This window comes from Gasterosteus aculeatus, chromosome 3 (genome assembly GCF_964276395.1).
Source record: "Gasterosteus aculeatus chromosome 3, fGasAcu3.hap1.1, whole genome shotgun sequence".
Classification (NCBI taxonomy): domain Eukaryota; kingdom Metazoa; phylum Chordata; class Actinopteri; order Perciformes; family Gasterosteidae; genus Gasterosteus; species Gasterosteus aculeatus.
Window position 1 is genome coordinate 498,921 of NC_135690.1, and position 17,996 is coordinate 516,916.

At 46.8% G+C, this 17,996-nt stretch overlaps 2 protein-coding genes across 5 annotated transcripts in view; both read right to left on the bottom strand.

Annotated features, from left to right (window-relative positions):
• Positions 1 to 345: 345 nt before the first annotated feature.
• On the bottom strand, positions 346 to 8,091 carry LOC120816032 (ETS-related transcription factor Elf-1). 4 transcript variants are annotated; one of them, XM_040171260.2, is made up of 8 exons: positions 7,784 to 8,091; positions 5,155 to 5,533; positions 4,957 to 5,071; positions 3,649 to 3,753; positions 3,302 to 3,457; positions 3,123 to 3,197; positions 2,522 to 2,717; positions 346 to 2,433 (listed from the first exon to the last, which is right to left on the bottom strand). In XM_040171260.2, exons 2-8 carry the CDS (start codon positions 5,212 to 5,214, stop codon positions 1,797 to 1,799), a joined length of 1,344 nt encoding a protein of 447 aa, XP_040027194.1. In that variant the 5' UTR covers positions 5,215 to 5,533; positions 7,784 to 8,091; the 3' UTR covers positions 346 to 1,796. The 4 variants fall into 4 exon arrangements, with proteins under 4 accessions (XP_040027194.1, XP_040027193.2, XP_040027192.1 ...); XM_040171259.2 differs by having other exon boundaries at positions 4,672 to 5,071; positions 7,784 to 7,951; XM_040171258.2 differs by lacking the exon at positions 7,784 to 8,091 and adding an exon at positions 6,207 to 6,300.
• Positions 8,092 to 13,201: 5,110 nt separating this feature from the next.
• ednrba (endothelin receptor Ba) overlaps positions 13,202 to 17,996 on the bottom strand; it is a 5,230-nt gene continuing 435 nt past the window's right edge. Inside the window, exons 2-8 of the mRNA XM_040172120.2 lie at positions 17,130 to 17,604; positions 16,258 to 16,370; positions 15,738 to 15,942; positions 14,992 to 15,141; positions 14,198 to 14,331; positions 14,004 to 14,112; positions 13,202 to 13,908 (exon numbers count right to left, since the gene is read on the bottom strand). Of these exons, the coding sequence (XP_040028054.2) occupies positions 13,774 to 13,908; positions 14,004 to 14,112; positions 14,198 to 14,331; positions 14,992 to 15,141; positions 15,738 to 15,942; positions 16,258 to 16,370; positions 17,130 to 17,534 (1,251 nt within the window). The 5' untranslated portion in view covers positions 17,535 to 17,604 and the 3' untranslated portion in view covers positions 13,202 to 13,773. The remainder of the gene's footprint in view (positions 13,909 to 14,003; positions 14,113 to 14,197; positions 14,332 to 14,991; positions 15,142 to 15,737; positions 15,943 to 16,257; positions 16,371 to 17,129; positions 17,605 to 17,996) is intronic.

Sequence of the window (17,996 nt, forward strand, 5' to 3'; positions counted from 1 at the left end):
ATGTAAAAGTATCTAGTTACTGTAGCTGTCGTAATTATAACGATTGAAAGAAGCCTTTAGATAATTTACTTAAATATGAGTGACAATAACGTAGTGCAGAAAAAACTGCATTCAACTTACTGGTACTTACGTACTTCAGAAAAATTAAAAGTAATCTTTTGCTTTGTTATTCATATTGTACTAAGATACATTGCTATCAGCAGAGTAACTAGTAAATACATCTGTAAGGTAAATTACATACAGTATAAAGTACAATATTTTCCAGTAAATGGTAGCGTACCTGAAATGTACTCTTGAGCGCAGTACTAGTAGTATAAGCAGGTGAGTAAATGAGTAGACGAGAAGTTTTCCACAGACAATAACAAAATTAAGTTTATTTTATATAATAGACCATTATCTTTTCAATACATCTGGACTGTATGAAAGCAAACACATCAAAGTAAGGCAACACAAACTCAGTCTCTCCCTCTGCAACAAGCTTATATAACATCAGTGAAACTTACAGTATCAAAAGATCTCCAGATGAGGCAAAGCGAGGGGGTTCCAAATAAATGTCTCAATCAGTAATAAAGTGAAAACAGTTTTGCATATGGTTCCCTGGAGATAAAGGCAGTTACAAGCATCTCCTAAACCAAACACAGCCTCACACAAGTTCGCTCGAATCCTAAAAGCTACATTTTCATTTAGTGAGGTTTGTGAGACTTCACTCAAAACAACTGAAGGGAAAACACTCAATTTAGCATTACTGCATTACATAAGGGCCAGCTTTTTACTCTTGCATAGAGTATAATATAGTCTGTGCAGTAAAACTATTTTTTTTATACGAACCTGAGGGAGAAAATGGCAACAAGTCAAGCATGTTCACAGACATACAGTATATAACACACAATACATGACGATATCAAGGCTTTGGAGGTCCATATATGCATTTGTGTACAGACACATGCAATAACTAAAGAGAAAGTACGAATACTAGAAAAGCTAAATAGTAGCAGTAGGACTCTACAGAAGGCAATGCAGCTAAATAAAAAGGCAATTTCACTGGTGATTGTCGGCAAAAGGAAAGCAGTAGCTACAATTAACTACAGGCATCCGCAGTGCTAAATTTCTACTCTAGAAATAACAGTGATCCCTTGTTTTCAACATTTCACAATACAAACATAATTCAGTAATCTTAGAAAATAACAATAACATGGAATGTTTTCCCTCAAGAACCGCATGATTATCAGGAGCACAGGAAGCAGGGACAGGAGGGACGGAGATGGTCAGGCACTTAGGAGAAGAAACCTACAGCAGGGATAAACATTAGTGCATAGCCATTTTCAAGGCGGAGGAATGATTCAGCATGTGATAGAAAAAACAACAACAACAATAATAAAGAGTGAGAAAGAGCAAGAGTTAAGGCAGAGAGAGAAGGCACAGTGTACTGATCGGACGATTGGCTCCGTGACAGCTGGAGGTGAAGTGCAAGCAGAGGGTGTATCTGCAGAAGGTGCAGAGAGGCTGTAGATTCCAGTGCAGGTCTGTCTTTGGTGTCGTGTGTGGTCAAAGGCTGGAGAGACAGAAGGCTGAGCCAAAGCACACGAGCTTTTAAAGCGCGCTCAGAAAGGCAACTGCTAGATGTTGAGGGTTGGCTGCCAACTCCGGGAGGAAGCGGTGATCTAGAATTGCTTTAGTTATACGACATCATAATATAATCTAAAATACAAAAACAATCCTAGGCCGATACCCTTGTGTGCAGACAGTAGCTGGTCCTGAGTCAGCGGAGTGAGTGTGACGGTTTCTGGTGGCTTCTCTTACTGATGAGAGCTAGTCAGGGGCACCAGCTGTGGAGCCTCCATTCTGGAACCTTTGGGTCCTGGGTGCGACTTTCCATTGGGCGTCTCGTCAGCGCACTCGCCGCCCACAGCCGTCTCAGCGGCGGCCTGTCGCTCGCACAGACTCCCCAGCATCTGAGCCGTCTTGAAGACCGAGGCGTGGCCGTGGCGTGGCCCCTGCAGGGACTGGACTTTTTGCAGGTTCTGCAGGGTCCGGAGCATCTCCGCCGACACTATAGGCAAGTGCTGCTCCTGGATCAAGCTGGCGCTGGCGGGCCTGAGGACGGTTTCGCGCTGGGCGGCGGGCCGCGGCGCCGCCCTGGTTCGCTGGGAGGCCGGGCCTCGAAACGAGCACAGGGAGGTTTTTTTCTGCGGAGGGGGCAAGTCGTCTTCCTCCTCAATCGACTGGTCACTAGAAGATACAGTGCTGGCATCCGAGTCGTCACTCGCGGCCTCATCGTTGCCACTGATGTCGTCGTGATCGTCGTCGTCGTCGTCTTCCGCTTTGATGCCGTCGCCATCTGTGATGTAAATCATATCTTTGGGCAGCGAGGTGAACTGGTAGACGAGGCGCTGGCCTTCAACCTTATTTAGGATGCCTCTCTGGTAGTAGTACCTACATGAGGATGAACACAACACGTCACACATGTTTTCAAAGTAAAGATTACGATCGCATTCTTTCATCGCCTCCTTTGACAGCTTACCTCAGAGCTCTGCCCATCGTCTCATAGTTCATGTCCGGCTTGTTCTTGTGTTTGCCCCACAGTCTGGCCACCGCTTTGGAGTTGACCAACTTGAAGATTCCTGCGTGAGCATTGGTCCACTTAATGTAGCGGGGGCACACCTGTCGGTCCTGCAGCAACTCCATCAGGAACTGCCACAGGTACAGCGTGTTTCCTCCTGGAGCACAAACACATGGGACAAAAAGGCTCGGTTCAAATTGCTTAGGACGGTTGTGAACTGAGTGAAATGACCCGGAGGTAGTAGAAGTGGCCGCCATCGAAGCTTCCCTGCTCGGCTCCTTTAGCATAGGAACCACTGGACCGTCCTTTACGACAGGAGAGAACTAACGATCATGACCGAGAAACGCAGATCACGTGAGTAACCGCGAGCACAACTCATCCATGTTGCACCCTTGTTAAATACTTGGTGACCCAGGATGCTTTAGGTCGTCTGCATGAATCTGCACGGATGGAGGCAATTTCGAGTCCAGCCAAAGAAACAAAACCATTTTTTCCAGACATGATACCAACACACAGAATTGCAAACACATTCCCGTTGGACTCATGTTGTCTGTCACATCACCTTTGTTGTATTTGTCCTTCTTCACTATAATGTCCGGTGTGGGAGACTCCGCCCTTCTATGTCGAGCTTTTCTCCCTGAGCAGCAAAGGATAAAAGCAGACTATTTGCTCGTAACCAGAAGTAAATCACACAACCATCGTGATAATTCAGAAAACGCGATGACCCAGAAGGCAGCGGACCTCTCTTTTTGGACTGCAGCTGTGCTGCCGGCTTGCTTGTGTGCATCGAGTGCCACTGTGGCTCGTCAAAGGCTCCCACCATCCCGTCCGCTGACACCGTCACCTGGGTAACAGGAGCAGTGATGACATCACCCAGTGATGGCAAGAAGGTCTGGGCTGCAGGGGAGGAGGCATAAACAGATTTGATGAGAGACAACAGCTCTGTGAGCACCGTTTCTAAAAATAACGTCTCACAGTCAGAGCTGAAAGCAGCGGTGAGGTTTGATCAGAGCATCTTCTCTCCACGCGGTTAGTGTGCATGCGAGCGGCGTGTGTGTGTGTGTGTGTGTGTGTGTGTGTGCGCTTACAGTAGTGTTCCAGGGAGAGGGTGTCAGGGCAATCCATGTTAAGGAGCGAGTCGGCAGCAACAAGCGTCTCCATGGTCTCCTCCTCTCCACTTTCACATTGCTCCACTGCGGACGACAGAGGAGAGAGTAACACACAGAAGCATTTTAGCAGGATGGCGTTCAGTAAAAGGGAAATGAAACGTGATAAGCGCCGAGGACGTGAGGCTTGGCGGTCACGCCAAATTCCGTTCATCTAGTAATGAATTACTAGATGAATGTGTGGAATTTGGCTTAACCAATATAATATTAGGAATTTAATTTGCTGAGTAGGCCCACCTCTGAGGCGAAGGCTTCCTTGTGCCCCTCAGAAGACGGGACGGGATTTCCTCCAAATGTTCAATCGTACTTTACAGAGTTTTGGTTGAGATGCATCTGTGGCTGAATATGAATTCATTAAAAGAAGTGATCCATCTATTAATGTTTGACCGTAGAATCCGTCGACTTTGCATCTACTGAGATAAGAGAGAAAATGTTTGCCTGAGCTTCTCCTTTAATGACCCAAACGGATCAACCAGGACGCTTATTAACTATTCGCAAAGGCTCCGAACTGGAGATTCACGCCAATAACTGTTGCGTTTAACTTAAGATGGATAACAGACTACTACTTATTAGGCCGGGATTTTTTTTAAATGTAATTCATTAACAATATGTAAAGCCTTGACGTCACCCGTGACACGTGGACGTCCCGAAGACACAGTATTGTCAAAAGGACTATTTGTTGTGCGCGCATTTATTTAACCGACGTGAGTCGGCTGCGATGCAGCGAGCTACACAACATCTGCCGGCGAACATCTGTGCGTTCAACGCGCTGCACCGCCCCGAAAACCCGGTAAGCGATCGACACGGCGCGGCTCATCCGGGTCGGTTGGTCCCGGTTCTCCTCCCCGGTTCCCGTTGGCCGATAAGCGCGCCTCGCCTTTCCCGACGCGCGCTGCTCGCGTGACCGCAGCACTAAAAACAAGCCGATACGGCGACAGGACTCACTTTCACTTCGCAGCGTCAGCGAGGAACAAGTCGTAGCACGCGCGCTGCGGCCCGAGCGGACCACGTCCGCGTCCCGACATGGTTCATTAACGGGGTTTCGTCGGGACCAGCAGCCCCGGTGATGTTTTGCTTCACTTCCTGGTGTTCGCAGAGGGCGGAGCACGTGCGACGACGGCCCCCGACCGCGCATGCGCGGTCTCCTTACGAGACTTTACTTACTACTAAAACCGTCGCACAACTAAGCCACTTTAATAAGCGTTAGTTGGACACGCTGTGCGCACTGACCTTTGAGCAGCGGCTGGTGGTCCGTCTGTTCGTACGTCAGACCTCCGTATGACAGCAGGTGTGAATGGGGCACCTGCTCCACAATCACTGGAGGGTAATCTGAGTAACTGCCCAACTGCAGCCCCCCAAAAAAATGAGATTATATGAAGGCAGATTCAATGAAGAAAGAAACAACATTACTGCTTGACCTTTACTCACCTGTGACATATTGACATGGTCGCTGGCAAAGTCAAAGATCAGGTCTGACTGCTGCAGCATGGCTGAAGATCTCAATCGCACACACGCAACCTTATCTGTGTGCAAACGGCATCGCAGCTTTCCCCTGAAGCCTGTTGAGTAACGGAGGTCCGGCGTGTTCCTGTGGAGCGATCCAGGGTCCGTGTGGATCCACCAGGGAGCTCCCAGCGCGATCAGGCCGCTCTCTTGTGCGGCACGATGCACCAGTTGGAAGAAGGACGTGAACCAATTGACCAGAGGCACAGATGCGTCGCAGGAAACGCGCTTTCGCTCGCTCTGCTGCGACTCTCGATGAGGAAGTGGTGGGGGGGCTGCTAACTGTCCTGTGGTCTGACTGAACCTGCCGGATACCGACAGAAACAACAGCAAACAAGTTAACGCAAAGTGAGACCGCTGCACCTGTGCTGATGTCGGCTGGTACAACCGGTCTGACTTTGAAAATGAAATCTTGAAATAAAGAAATGCTGCCTGTGAGAACAGAGAAACTGCACCGTCTGCTTCCCTCTTTGGTACATATGTTTTTGCTCTTATCTTGCTACTAAAAGAGGCTAAAACAGCAACAGGAAGGAAGTGTTTGCACTGTGATGTGTGCGTGCGTGCGTGCGTGCGTGCGTGCGCGTGGTTATGCGGGTGGGGGGAAGCTGCTGGTGTTGAACTTGAAACGTCATGTCTTTGCTCAACGCTCAAGGTTTCGGGGGCGTTGCGGCACATTCTTTACGACCTGACCGTGAAAGGGGACATTTAGAACTGAACCAACTCTTCTGTTTTTCTTCCTCCCCTGTCCTCTGCTCATGTTAATTCCCTTTAGTTGCTCCGCCCGAGTCCCCTGCACATCCCTGCTCCTACGCCCTTCATTTGTAAGGTTATCATGTTATTCCGTCCTGCTGTACAGCAGCCTCTTACTCACAAAGGTCAAACTCAAGCTGGGAACGCCGTTGGCACACCGGCACTTATCTTCAGCGGTGTGCAAACGGCATCCAAGGTAATGCACATCAAGTTCCTACACTTCGTACCTCATGAATCCTCAGAACGGTGGAAACAGAATAGCGGTCTCTGAGCGTGCGTGTGACGGAGGCACAACATGTTTGGATCAGTTATCACACAGGAAGCGCGGCTCAGTTAGGAGGCACCGCTTCCTGAATTCCTGCGCCAAACCGCTGCCAACATTATCTGGCTGCAGTGGCCTTCTCAATTTTGACTTCCTCTGATGTGTTTGGTGCTCAATCATTTATGTGGGACACGAGATGAAACGGGTCAATGAAGAGAAACCGTCTTCTTTTAGAATAATGTGCAAAGCTTGATTTAAAGTAAGGAAACATTGAGCTGCATCTGTAAGTGCTTCCATAGTTGATAGACTGTTTAATTTACTTATTAAATGTGAATTTACAGCCTTTTTTAACATCTGCTCTGATTGGAAGTAGCACTGAATATGTGATTTCCTTAGAGAATAAAAAGTAGTTGCAGCCTAAGAGGACGTATTTAATCTAAATCGCATGTTTTCATATAAACTAGCAGTGACTATTTTCCCATGCGTTACACTGACTTTCTATCAAATTGCAGCGCAGCTTGTAACATAATGAGCTACCAGCCAGAACCACGTGCAGGCTGGGTAGTGTCGCAGGCTGCTAGCTCGCTCTCACTATTGGTAAATGTAGTGAAATCAGAAGAAATGCTTCGGTTTGCTCTTCTGAATAATTATTGTTCCCATAGTTAGTTAGTCCCATAGCCTGCCATAGTGACATAAGGTTCTAAATATATGTGTCTGTATACAGAACCGATCAAACGTTTGGTCACATCATTCAATTCAATAGAAAGTGGGTCCAAACCTTTGACTGTTACTGAATATATATATATAATGTATATAAACACACATACACTGTGTATGCGTGTGCGTGTGTTCATTGTCGGCGTGCTGACTCCTCAGAGGAGTCACTAACATCAGAGCTTTTCTTCATCACAGGTTCGTCTCTGTGGCCTCGGCAGAAGGATCGGAGTCTGTGAAGTGGTTGCCAGGCCCCCCGAGGACACCGATAAGCCCCCATAACATTCATTCCCCAGTGTGTGTGTGTGTGTGTGTGTGTGTGTGTCTGTGAACTAGGCCAGGCTGATAACAGTATATGGCAGAGAGGGAGCAGCTGATAAGCCCTTCTTGATGCTCGCAGTAACCGGCCCTTGTTAAATGAACACTGTGTGTGTGTGTGTGTGTGTGTGTGTGTGTGTGTGTGTGTGTGTGTGTGGAAGAGGAGATTGAGAATACAGGGAATGACGGACACATCAAACTTCTTTAAGCGCCTTGCTGCTTCCTCTTTGGCTCATGTTCTCCTGGTTTAGTTTTCATTCACAGCAAACCCGTAAAACACGTTCTATTAAAAAATGGTGGCAGGGTGTTTTTAAAAGTGAGTTAACGGCTCAGAATCTCCCACGCGCCCTCTGGAAAATCTACTTTCACTTTCCCTCCAGCACGTGTCTTGTAACGCGAGTGAGCCGCGGCGCTGCTGACCCTGCAGGCCCTGCTGGCCGTGTTCTACGGAGGGCTGGTGGCTCCACAGAGCAGCGCCGGGGTTCTGTGGAACAAGAAGCAGACGCTTACCTTGTGTTTAGGGTTTGTGTCTGTATGTGGCAGAGCAGCAGCTGCCTGCAGGATCCAGAAGAAGAACGGAAGTGGTTCTCATCCTCGTCCTCTGCTTACTGACCTCGGATCAGTTTGCTCTGGGGCTTTTGATCAGTGTGGATCGTGTTGATTTTCTTCTTCTTCCCTTCAGACGTTGCCAGTTATTGCTTCCTCTTTTTTTTCCAGAGAACTGCCCCCACCGTGGGCTCTGATTGGTTACCTGTGTTGTGAGTCAAGGTAACCCATGGTGACCATTGTCAGTGTGGAGCAAATGTAAACACGGGTGTATTTGCAAGGTAAAGCAGCAGAGACATGCAATCTATGTGCAAACAGCCAGCTGGTTTGTTAACATGCAATCCAAGTGTGTAATGATCTCACCACGTATCATAAACTGGCATGTTCGCTTAAAAGTAACATCGAGGATCGATGCCATTCATCAACTGCTGTTTTACGCTCGGTACAGTTTAACATTCAGTATTTGGCATAAGGTGTGAAGGAGCTCAAAGTAGAGACAGAAAACATGGACCAAAATATACGTGTGTGCCGACACGCAGGAAGGTGCATGAAGTGAAAAAGTCCATGTTTTCTTCTATTCGCTGATGCTCCCTGGTGGCAGAACTGTGCACCAGGACCCTTAAAGGGGCCGTGCACTGCTGGAGAGACGTGTTCTGCTGCGGCCCGCTTCCAGACGCTCCAGATAATAGTTTCACTTTGTTACACCACCTCAAGGTGTCACTCTGGGATAATCAGGACATTCTGATGTAGCTTTTAACAATTTAAGCCCGTCAAAATGTCATTCATTTGCCAACATCTGCCAAATTTCAAAATCGATTTGAAAGCAAATGGTCTATAGTTCCATAATCGTTCCACTACAGGTTGATCGCAGACCAGCTCAGAGTTCTGTAGCCGGATTCGCTGCGTCTGTCCGGTCGGTTCTGCAGAACTCTCCTGTCTGTAAACAGCGTGCAGGAGAAACCAGCTTCCAGTACTTTGCTGGTATACGTTCACAAATATATAGTGTGATTCTTCCTGCTATAGAATCAGATAATTATTACAAACACTTTTGCGTGTTTCAAATTTGTGTGTAAAATATTTTAACCAGATCAAAAATATGTCTGTCAAGGCAGAATAAATCAAGTTTACTATCCATTTATTTTGGAACATTCTTTTCCCCACGTCTGAAACTGCAGGCAGCTTGAAGAATGTGCTGGTTTGGCTTTCTGCCATACATTTTTATAGAGTATCAGAGGGCATGGTTTTATTATTACAATATGTGCAAGCGGGAAGACGCTGGTAGAATTTACTCCAAATTTGCATTGTATGTAGCTGACATGATGAAGGACTGTGTTACTTTAGGGGGAGACGGAGTCAGCACAGGAAGTATATTCTTTCTTTTCTTTTTTAAAAGTTAACGTTGTTTGACCTTTTCCGTTTCAGCGTTGCCATCGCTAAATAGTTGATTGATTGACGCAGAATTACCTCAAAAACCCCATTTTCAATTGTGCAACATGGTTCCTAAAGGTGCACTTTTCCTTAACGTACTGGAGGACAACAGACCTATCGCTGTTTTTGGATTAATGAAAGTACTAGTGTGCAGGTTTTAGGGACATCTAGTCTCTTAACTGTAAATTGCAACCCGCTGAACCGTCTCCCGAGCGGCTTACAGAACAACGCCGGCCGACGGGAAAACACAGATGGGCCGAGTGCCGCCGTTTGCTTTGTTCCTTCATGGCTGCTGTAGAAACGTGGCCTTCACAGAGCCGGCGGTCTGAATGACAGCTGCTCATCTCACGGAATGTCTACTCTTATTTTCAGGTGATCAGCTACAAAATAATTAATATGATTTAAAATGATATTCCATTTCTGCTAAGAAATGGCCTTAAACAATGAAACGTAACCCATCTCCACTCACTCAATGTTTGACTCATTTGAGGATTTGATGGGGGAGACTGCTAGAATGTCTCTAGTCTCAGTTTATGAAACGTAAATGTCTGTTTGCTGTTTTGAAAATGCATTTTGCGAGGCGGTAGAAATATGTGTCAGCGGGACAGCGTGTGTTCGCTGTAGCCTTTATTCTATGTGTCTGCATAACAGGAGACGGCTTTGATATAAACTCACTGAACAGCTGGGAACGTGTTGACTTGATGTGAGCTACACGATGACCGCGGTCCTGTTTGTATCGCCGTCTCTGTCCTCGTCACCACCTTGTCAGATGAGCAGGACGAGGGACAGTAACCATGTAGGACTGAGCTGGATGGGAGTCCGTGGGACGGCAGTTTGATGAATTCCGTCTGCTGTGCAGCAGCAGAAGGTGTTCAAGTGGAACATTTCCAAATCCGTGAGCGCGAGAGACGAGTAGAGCTTTTGTGTCATTCATCAAACCTTTCGAGGCGTGAAATCAATGACGTCTGACCAAAAACGGCCCCTCAAATCAGACAAATCTCTCACGTGGACCGCGTTGATAAGCGTCCCTCACCCCTGCTCTGATGCAGAGGCTCCAGCTCAGATACCTTTTTGGTCTGAGTTTGATTCGACATTATTACCAAGAAGTATTTCCCTGGCTGAACTACACACAATCTCACACACACACACACACACACATATTGTAGTGTTTTATTTCCAGATATCAGAGGTAGTGAGGCCCTACTGAAAGCTCTCCTCCCTGTGCCATCAATCTTCTAACTATTCTACGACCGAGGAAGCCAGCAGTTTTTCCACATCAGTAACTGTGCACCGTCCTGGTGTTTATGTGAGAAGCATCCAGCTGAGGTGAAACGGAAGGAGAGAGAAAGCTAACAGATGAAGCTATATGTCTTTGCATATTATTCTATGAGCCCCGGAAGCTTAAGAAAAGCCACCAGAGCTGCTGCTCAAATATTTGAATGCAAAGTCAAACATCATGTCCAGCCCTGATAATTGTTTTTGGATGTGGTTGGCGTGCGTTGTCCGCCCAACACGCTGTGTGAATATGCCAAATGGGGGATTGTTGGGGTGGGAAAACATTTACAGAATGCTTGGATAACGAGTGAGCCGAGAGGGGCCAGACCAGGTCTTTTTCCACCCCAACCGCTGGAATGACGCCCATGACATCGACCCCTCAATCCTCAAACTGTAGGGAGGACAGAACAAACTGTGTGTACTGGTATGCGGCCTGTTTGTGCGTTTGTCGTGGCCAAATGTGACGCACGTGTGTGTGTGTGTGTGTGTGTGTGTGCTGTGTACTGAGAAGGACGTGCAGTCCCGATGTTCAAAGCAGTTCGGAAGGAGAAGTCCACACTGTGTTTCGAGGTGACAGAACCTCAGGTTTACAAAACAGTTTTATTGCTAAATTCTGTGCGTTCTCTCATTAACCTTTTGGCATCAATCCTCTGCAGGTTTTCATCTGTATTCTCTTTGCAGTAAAAGTCAAATGAACTCTCCTCAATAGTAGTAATAGTACTATAGTACTGTGTCAGTATATTAGTTCTTGCTGAAACTAAACGTTTACCTGCATTTATTGGATTTAAGTTAAAAAGGGCCGCGCTCTTCCGGGTTCGTCCCTGAGGGAGATCAGTGCCACTTTCATGTCACTATGCAGCCAAACGATTAATTGCAGCTTTGCATAAAGACCGCTGTCTTTTTCAAAGCTAACTAAATTAGTTCCAAAGGAACATGTTTTATTTGATCACTTAAAGAATGAATAATAAAAACCGTGGCACGGCGGTATCAGCCGGCGGTTAGCTTAGCTTAGCTAATCTTAGCATAGGGAGGTTCTGTGCTCGCCCAAGAAAGGTTCTCATAACTCCTCGTAAAACCACAACCTGCTGGCTTCTGTTTTAAAGTCCGCTGGATTAAACCAGATTATACCCGGCTGCTCGCGTGGTGCATCCATTGTCACTGGGTGGGTTGTTGAGGTATGAACGGTCTCAATAAGCACATTTCCACAAAGGGTTTATCCATCGTGTTGTCTTGAGCCCTGTGGGGGATCACGACTTACCAAGTCAACATCCCCTGGGCCAACACCTCATTTTACTTTCAAACGCAACACTTTTGGAGCAAAGGAGGCTCTAAATGGATCATGAGCTGGATTTGATTTATTTGTGATTGTATTTAATGTAATTTAATCAACTTAACTGCATGCATGTAATACTTTATAGCACCACAACTGATAATGACCGAGAGACGTTCAAAGTTACATTGAACTCACCAGCAGACCACTGCCAGGGGCGAGGACACTAACCGTCTCACCTGATCTGTATGAATACCTGTAGGCAGTTTGCTGGTGGAGGCAACAGACGGGCACTGTGGGGGTCAAAGGGCAGCTTTGTGGCCTGTTGGTTGCAGAGACCTGCGGCTCCTCAGCTGAGATGTTCTTTTTACCACAACACTCTTTCTTTTATTAAATACTTTGGATTTGAACTCTTCTTACGAGACGTCTTGTCCGTGTTTCTTCATTTTGAAGACAACATTGGTAAGTAGCTCCCTGAACCACATTTACCTTTTGTAGCAGGGAAATGAAACCCATTAGTGGAGGACCAATGTCGGCTTCACCCAGCTGGACGTAGGAAAGCAGATGATTGAGTGAGGAATGGACCACATGTGATTCCTTTCCCTCGAGGTCACAGCACTGGGTTTGATTTCATTTGCAACCACTGAATAGTTTGAAACAGTAATGGAACCAAAGAGGCCGAGCAGGTGTTGGGAGGAGGGGGGACAGGAATTCAGCCGTAAATGGAAACCGAATCAAGAGGAGCGGGAACGGGTCCAAACTCCCCCCAAACACAAAGAGAGGGAGTGAAGACGAGGGTATGAGAGGAAGACACGAGTCGAGAACAGAGCGCTCCTTTGACAGCTGACGCGACATGCGTGACACTGGGTTAGCCCGCAGGAACATTCCCAGGTCCCAAATGAGAGTGTGTGTGTGTGTGTGTGCGTGTGTGCGTGTGTGCGTGCGTGTGAGATCTGAAGTTAAGAAGTTGAGAGGAAATCGAGAGATCACAGTAATGTTCTGTTTCAGTGTTCACCATCACATGATGCTGCATGCTGTCACACTTAAACCAAACACACACACACACACACACACAGAGGAAAAGCTAGAACAGTCACAGTCATAAGTGATTATGTGTCAGAAGATTTATGCTTAACTGTTTTTCTTTGAAAAGTAACCCCTTCCTCTGGCCATACCAGCTAAAGTAAAGTCAGATTTAGGTAATAATACGGAACAAATATTCTTGCGTTTTGCATGGAAGCCTCAATAATGGGCCCAATATTGAACAGCATTAATTATACAATAGCAAAATGGCTAAAAACAGCAATAGTTTAATAACTAAACATTTAACGGCACTTATAATGGCGATTATCTCTGCGTCTGGTAATTCACATCACCAATACTGGTACACTGTAATAATACAAAATGAATCCACATGGCAGTAACTTTATTGTAAAAGTTTACTCAACAAAAAAAGTTATAGATGAATTCCCCGTCCTACTCCTCTTTGTCCTGACCGAGGCCCATCGGCCGTGATGGTACTGAGGGATGAAGCGTGCGGCAACAGATGCATCAACAAATCTCAACTGAGCTCTTTGGATTCACTGTTTCATCTCCGCTGACAGCGTCTCACTCAGATGTAATTTCAGATTCATAGTGTCAACGTCACCACCAGACCGAAAGCCTGATGAGCGATGGTTGCTAATCGACCTTTGACCCCCTATTTTATGAAACCCTTATGAAAAGCTTGGTGGTCGATATTTGGTATTTTGGACGGCAGCTTGGCGGCCTCACACACGTCTCACTCGTTATCCAGAAATGTAGTGTTTTTTAGTCCAGTGCTGCTCTTTTCCTCTCGGGCAGCGCTCCAGTATTAATATAGTCTAAGGAGTCAAAAAGTCTTTTAAAATTCAAAGCAAAGTCGGTATGATGCTGTAGATGTGGTCGTTCAGTCGCCCCCACCTCCACTTCTACATCGACCTTTCTTACTTTAAGCTGCTCCTCAGGCCGATGTAGACTTGTTGGTCACTCGAGAGTTGCTCTGGTCCGAGGCCCGTTCTGTGACTTTCAGCTTCATGCACGACTGCTTCTCGTCCATCACCATCTCCGCCGGGAGGCACCAGCAGCAGAGGAAGGACTGGAGGAGGGACAGAGAACTCATGGGTTAAGAACATTCCCAAACAACTATTTGCTATGAAAACGTAACGTGAATTTCCCCAAGTTGCGCCTCACCCTGAAACAGTTCTTGAAGCGTTGGCTGACCACGTAGAGGGCGATTGGGTTGATGCAGGAGTTCACGGATGCCATGTTGATGCCGATGTAGTCCAACACCAAAAAGAAACTGAAAGGGTTACAGAGACGCACGCGGGGTCATTCGTTATTCTCCTATATAATAAAGTCCACTTCGTCCTCCTGACTTTTCTTACCTCAGCAGTTCGCAGCGGTTTGGATCTTTCTCGTCGTAGATGGTGAGCTTCAGGATACGGCTGAGGTGGAGAGGCAGCCAACACACGGCGAAGACCAGAACCAGGCAGAACACCGTCTTAGCCACCTCCCGGCGCTGCACACACAGACGCACATAAATCAGCGCATGCCGACCGATTGTGTCAGCAGACGGTACGCGGGGAACCTTCACACAAAGAACGTTTCAGTGGAAAGTTGTTGCCTAAAGGTTTTTTCATAAATCAGAAAAAATTAAGTAATCTGTTGAATAACCAAGTCAGGCTGCAACTTGCTCCAATTAGTCGCGCTGGTGAGAGACCTTGTGTCGAGTTGATGGTAACCGACGGCCGTGGGTTATTTTTGTGTTTGCCACTGATCAAAAGTACAATCTCGACTCTCTTAACACTTAACGTGAGGACGGTCACTAACCACGGCCTGGGGCAGTGGTTCTCAAACTGTGGGGCGCGGAGGTATTACTGGGGGAAATTAAAAATAAATAAATATTTCAAATTTATTCATAATCCTTTATTAATCCCACGTGGTAAAATTCTTCTCTGCCTTTAACCCGTCCTTAGTAATTATGGAGCTTCAGTGTCTCAACATGGAGAGAACACGGAACACAGACCTTTTCTATTATTAATAAAAGAACACCGAGTCACAAAATGTCATTATTTCAATAAGAATTCGACATGGACCATTTTGTCACGTTTTTGTTGGTGCGGTGGGGCCAAAGGTTTGAGAACCGCTGGCCTGAGGGGTAAATGACGCGTAAGCCAACCTGTTTGAGGTGGTCACTGAGAGCAATCTGGACTCCGTTCTTCTTCCTCAGCATCTCGCAGGTCATCAGGGTGTAGAAAATAGCAGTGCAGGCCAACGGCAGGCAGAAATATGCACTGAACAGCCACCAGTCCTTTGCTGATTTGTAAAACTTCACGGAGGAAATAGGAGAACATGGATGAGTTCTGCTCCAGCGTGTGCAGGACAGAGTTCACCGTTAAAGTGGAAACCGTTCAGAAGCAGATTTAGGGGAAGTTTCCTCAGTCTGACCTGCACAGACTCAAGATGTGTCTCAAACTCATGTTGACTTTTGTTTAAAAATCAATTTCTCAAAGTCCCCTTGTGGAACTAAAATGATTAACAGTTGTTGTTTTAAGGTTGATAGAAGACACGTGAACGCACACACACTCGCACACACACACACACGCAGGAGCTGCAGTGTTTCCTGTCAGCCAGGAGAGCAATAACTCCGTGACGTGCAGTTTGATGATGCCTCGCCGTCTATGAACTGTGTGTGACCCCGTGTGGTCTCTCACACAATGGAAAGCATACACAAATATTCCTACCCAGGTTAGCGTGCGAGCCAACGTGCACGTCTGCGCTTCCTTGTGTGTGTGTGTCAGTGTGTGTTATGCGTGCACGAGCAGGTTTGCGGCTTGTGTCAACTAACACTGTTTCCCTCCACATTTAATTACATGTGTGTGTGTGTGTGTGTGCGTGTGCGTGTGTGTGCGCGTCACAGCTCACCACCATGAAGTTGTTTTGTTGCATGGGGTGCAGCAAACAGATCCTCAAGTGTTCTCCCTTGTAGTCCATCGTGATCATGTCGAAGGCTACGGCTTCTGGCACGGCCAGGATGACGGACAATATCCAGATGAGCGCTATTTCGATTGCCATCCACTTTGGAACTCCAATCCCTTTGATGCGGCTCCACGAGGCCACGGCGCGATACCTGGAAGAGCCCGCATGTCAGATCGCCATCAACCGACCGCGAGTTAAAGTGACAGTTTAAACACATTCCGCTGTAATGTCCGTAGGGCAAATGATGCCAAAAGCCAGTAAGCTTAACTGAGGTAAGATGCAAAAGAAGAAGATTTTAAAATATGATGCTATTCTTCAAATGGTTAAAGTATTGAAGATCCCTGTATCCCTCTGAGGCTCGTTACATTATGAACATCTGTGAACAGGTAAACATCACTGTTTCCTCTGAGACTGTTACATGACATCTGCATATGAGAAGCGCTCCAGTGGTGAGGAACCGGATTACCTGTCAATACTCAGCGCACACAGACTCAGCACCGTTATCCCCACGGAGGCTTTTTGGACAAACGGCACAATCTTGCAGAGAGACACTCCAAAAGGCCAGTCCTCTGCCAGGAGCTGGTGAGGGACAAGAGGTGATGACAGACTTTAACCATGAATCCTCTGGTACCACACGGTTCTCCCCAGGCTCAGGGCTCCGGTGCTGACCCGATATCCGTAAACATTCATCTGTCGCATTCTGTGATCACCAAGAGCTTTCTCTTTTCTCTCAGTCAGAGGACTTTTTTTTGGTCTTTTTCACAAAACAGCCACTGTTTGGTTTCAAAACACTAAACCCAAAGAGTGAATAAATCTCCTGGAGATCAGAACTCTGCGGACCTGCGCGGTCTTAAACAAGGATAAACTTTTCACGTCTGCTTTGTGTGAGGGACTGAAAAGTGAGTGTCAATTGGAATCATGTGTAACCCGGTGTCTCCCCACAGCGCCCGTGTCTCTCATGTCTCTGGTATGCAACAGCAGCCAGTTGTTTTAACATGCCCCCTTACCCAAATACACACACACACACACACACACACACACACACACACACACACACACACACACAGGGCCTGATAGATAATAACATGCCAGGCACATAACGGCATACAGAGGCTCAGGATCCAGTAAAGTAATAACACAGAGACAGTGTGTGTGTCTACAGACGTGTGTATTAGGAAAGAATGTTGTGTGTCTGTCGGTGTGTTTACACACAGATTTAAAATCCAATTTTGAGCTAAAATGTTTGACCTTAGACAAGAGTGCAGCAAGAGTTGATTGAGTTTTATACTGACGAATAAAACACTGTTGAGGCCCAAAACATGATGTTGACTTGCTCACCTTGTAAACGTTGATGGGAATGCCGATGACGATGTGCAGCAGGTCTCCAAGCGCCAGGCTGCCGATCAGGATGTTCGGCCCGTTGCGCATGCACTTGTTCTTGTAGATGATCCTCAGCAGAGTGGAATTCCCGATGATGCCCACAACAAACACCAGGCAGGACACCACCGTGTTGATGTACTTGAACGTGTCTCGGATTTCCGTGGGACCCGTGCACATGGGCGGCAGCCGGCGGCGGGGCATGGAGATGTTGGGCCTCACCAGACCCCGCACGTCTCTCTCCACGAGGCCGAGCCTCTGGGTAACAGCAAGGAGGTCTTGCTCCTTTGGCTCCAGCTGCCCAGTCACCAGAAGGATGAGACTCGCCAAGAGGAGCAGCTCCAAGCAGAGGAGAGGAGTCTTCATCCCGCAGGTCTGTTGTAAATCTGTTAGTTTTAAATCCAACAAGGCCACAACTGATCCTCTCTGGGCGTGCCTGGAACACAATTTGGAAGAGAGTATTGCATTTAGGCCTTTTCTGACTACAGGAAAAGGACCTTTGATGAAAGAATCTGCCCACTGTCTAGTAGGCAGATCAGGACTCAAGGGTTTATCAGGTGATTTAAGCTCCTATGCTGCCATCCCATGATCTATAAACTCATTAAAACTCACAATTAAGGCAGACACACCCTGCCTGAGAGAGGGGGTCAAAATAATGCACATTATTTTTTACATTGGCTAAAGATAGGACAGTCTGACTTTTGTGCGAACAAGCACTTTCCCACAAGCACAGGAAAATAGTTCTGTCTGGTGTTTCATTAAAAGATTTCTTGTCATACGTCTTTTTTTTGGACATGATCAAGTTAAGGAATTTCAGTTTAAAGTCAA

What these genes read in the sequence shown, in the direction of transcription:
- LOC120816032 (XM_078098567.1), bottom strand. Translation starts at nt 5,904, where the DNA reads ATGTGCCGCAACGCCCCCGAAACCTTGAGCGTTGAGCAAAGACATGAC. An exon ending in ACCATGTCAATATGTCACAG is followed by an intron (nt 5,072 to 5,154) that starts GTGAGTAAAGGT and finishes GGGGGGCTGCAG; the next exon opens with TTGGGCAGTTACTCAGATTA. An exon ending in CCACCAGCCGCTGCTCAAAG is followed by an intron (nt 3,754 to 4,956) that starts GTCAGTGCGCAC and finishes TGTCGTCCGCAG; the next exon opens with TGGAGCAATGTGAAAGTGGA.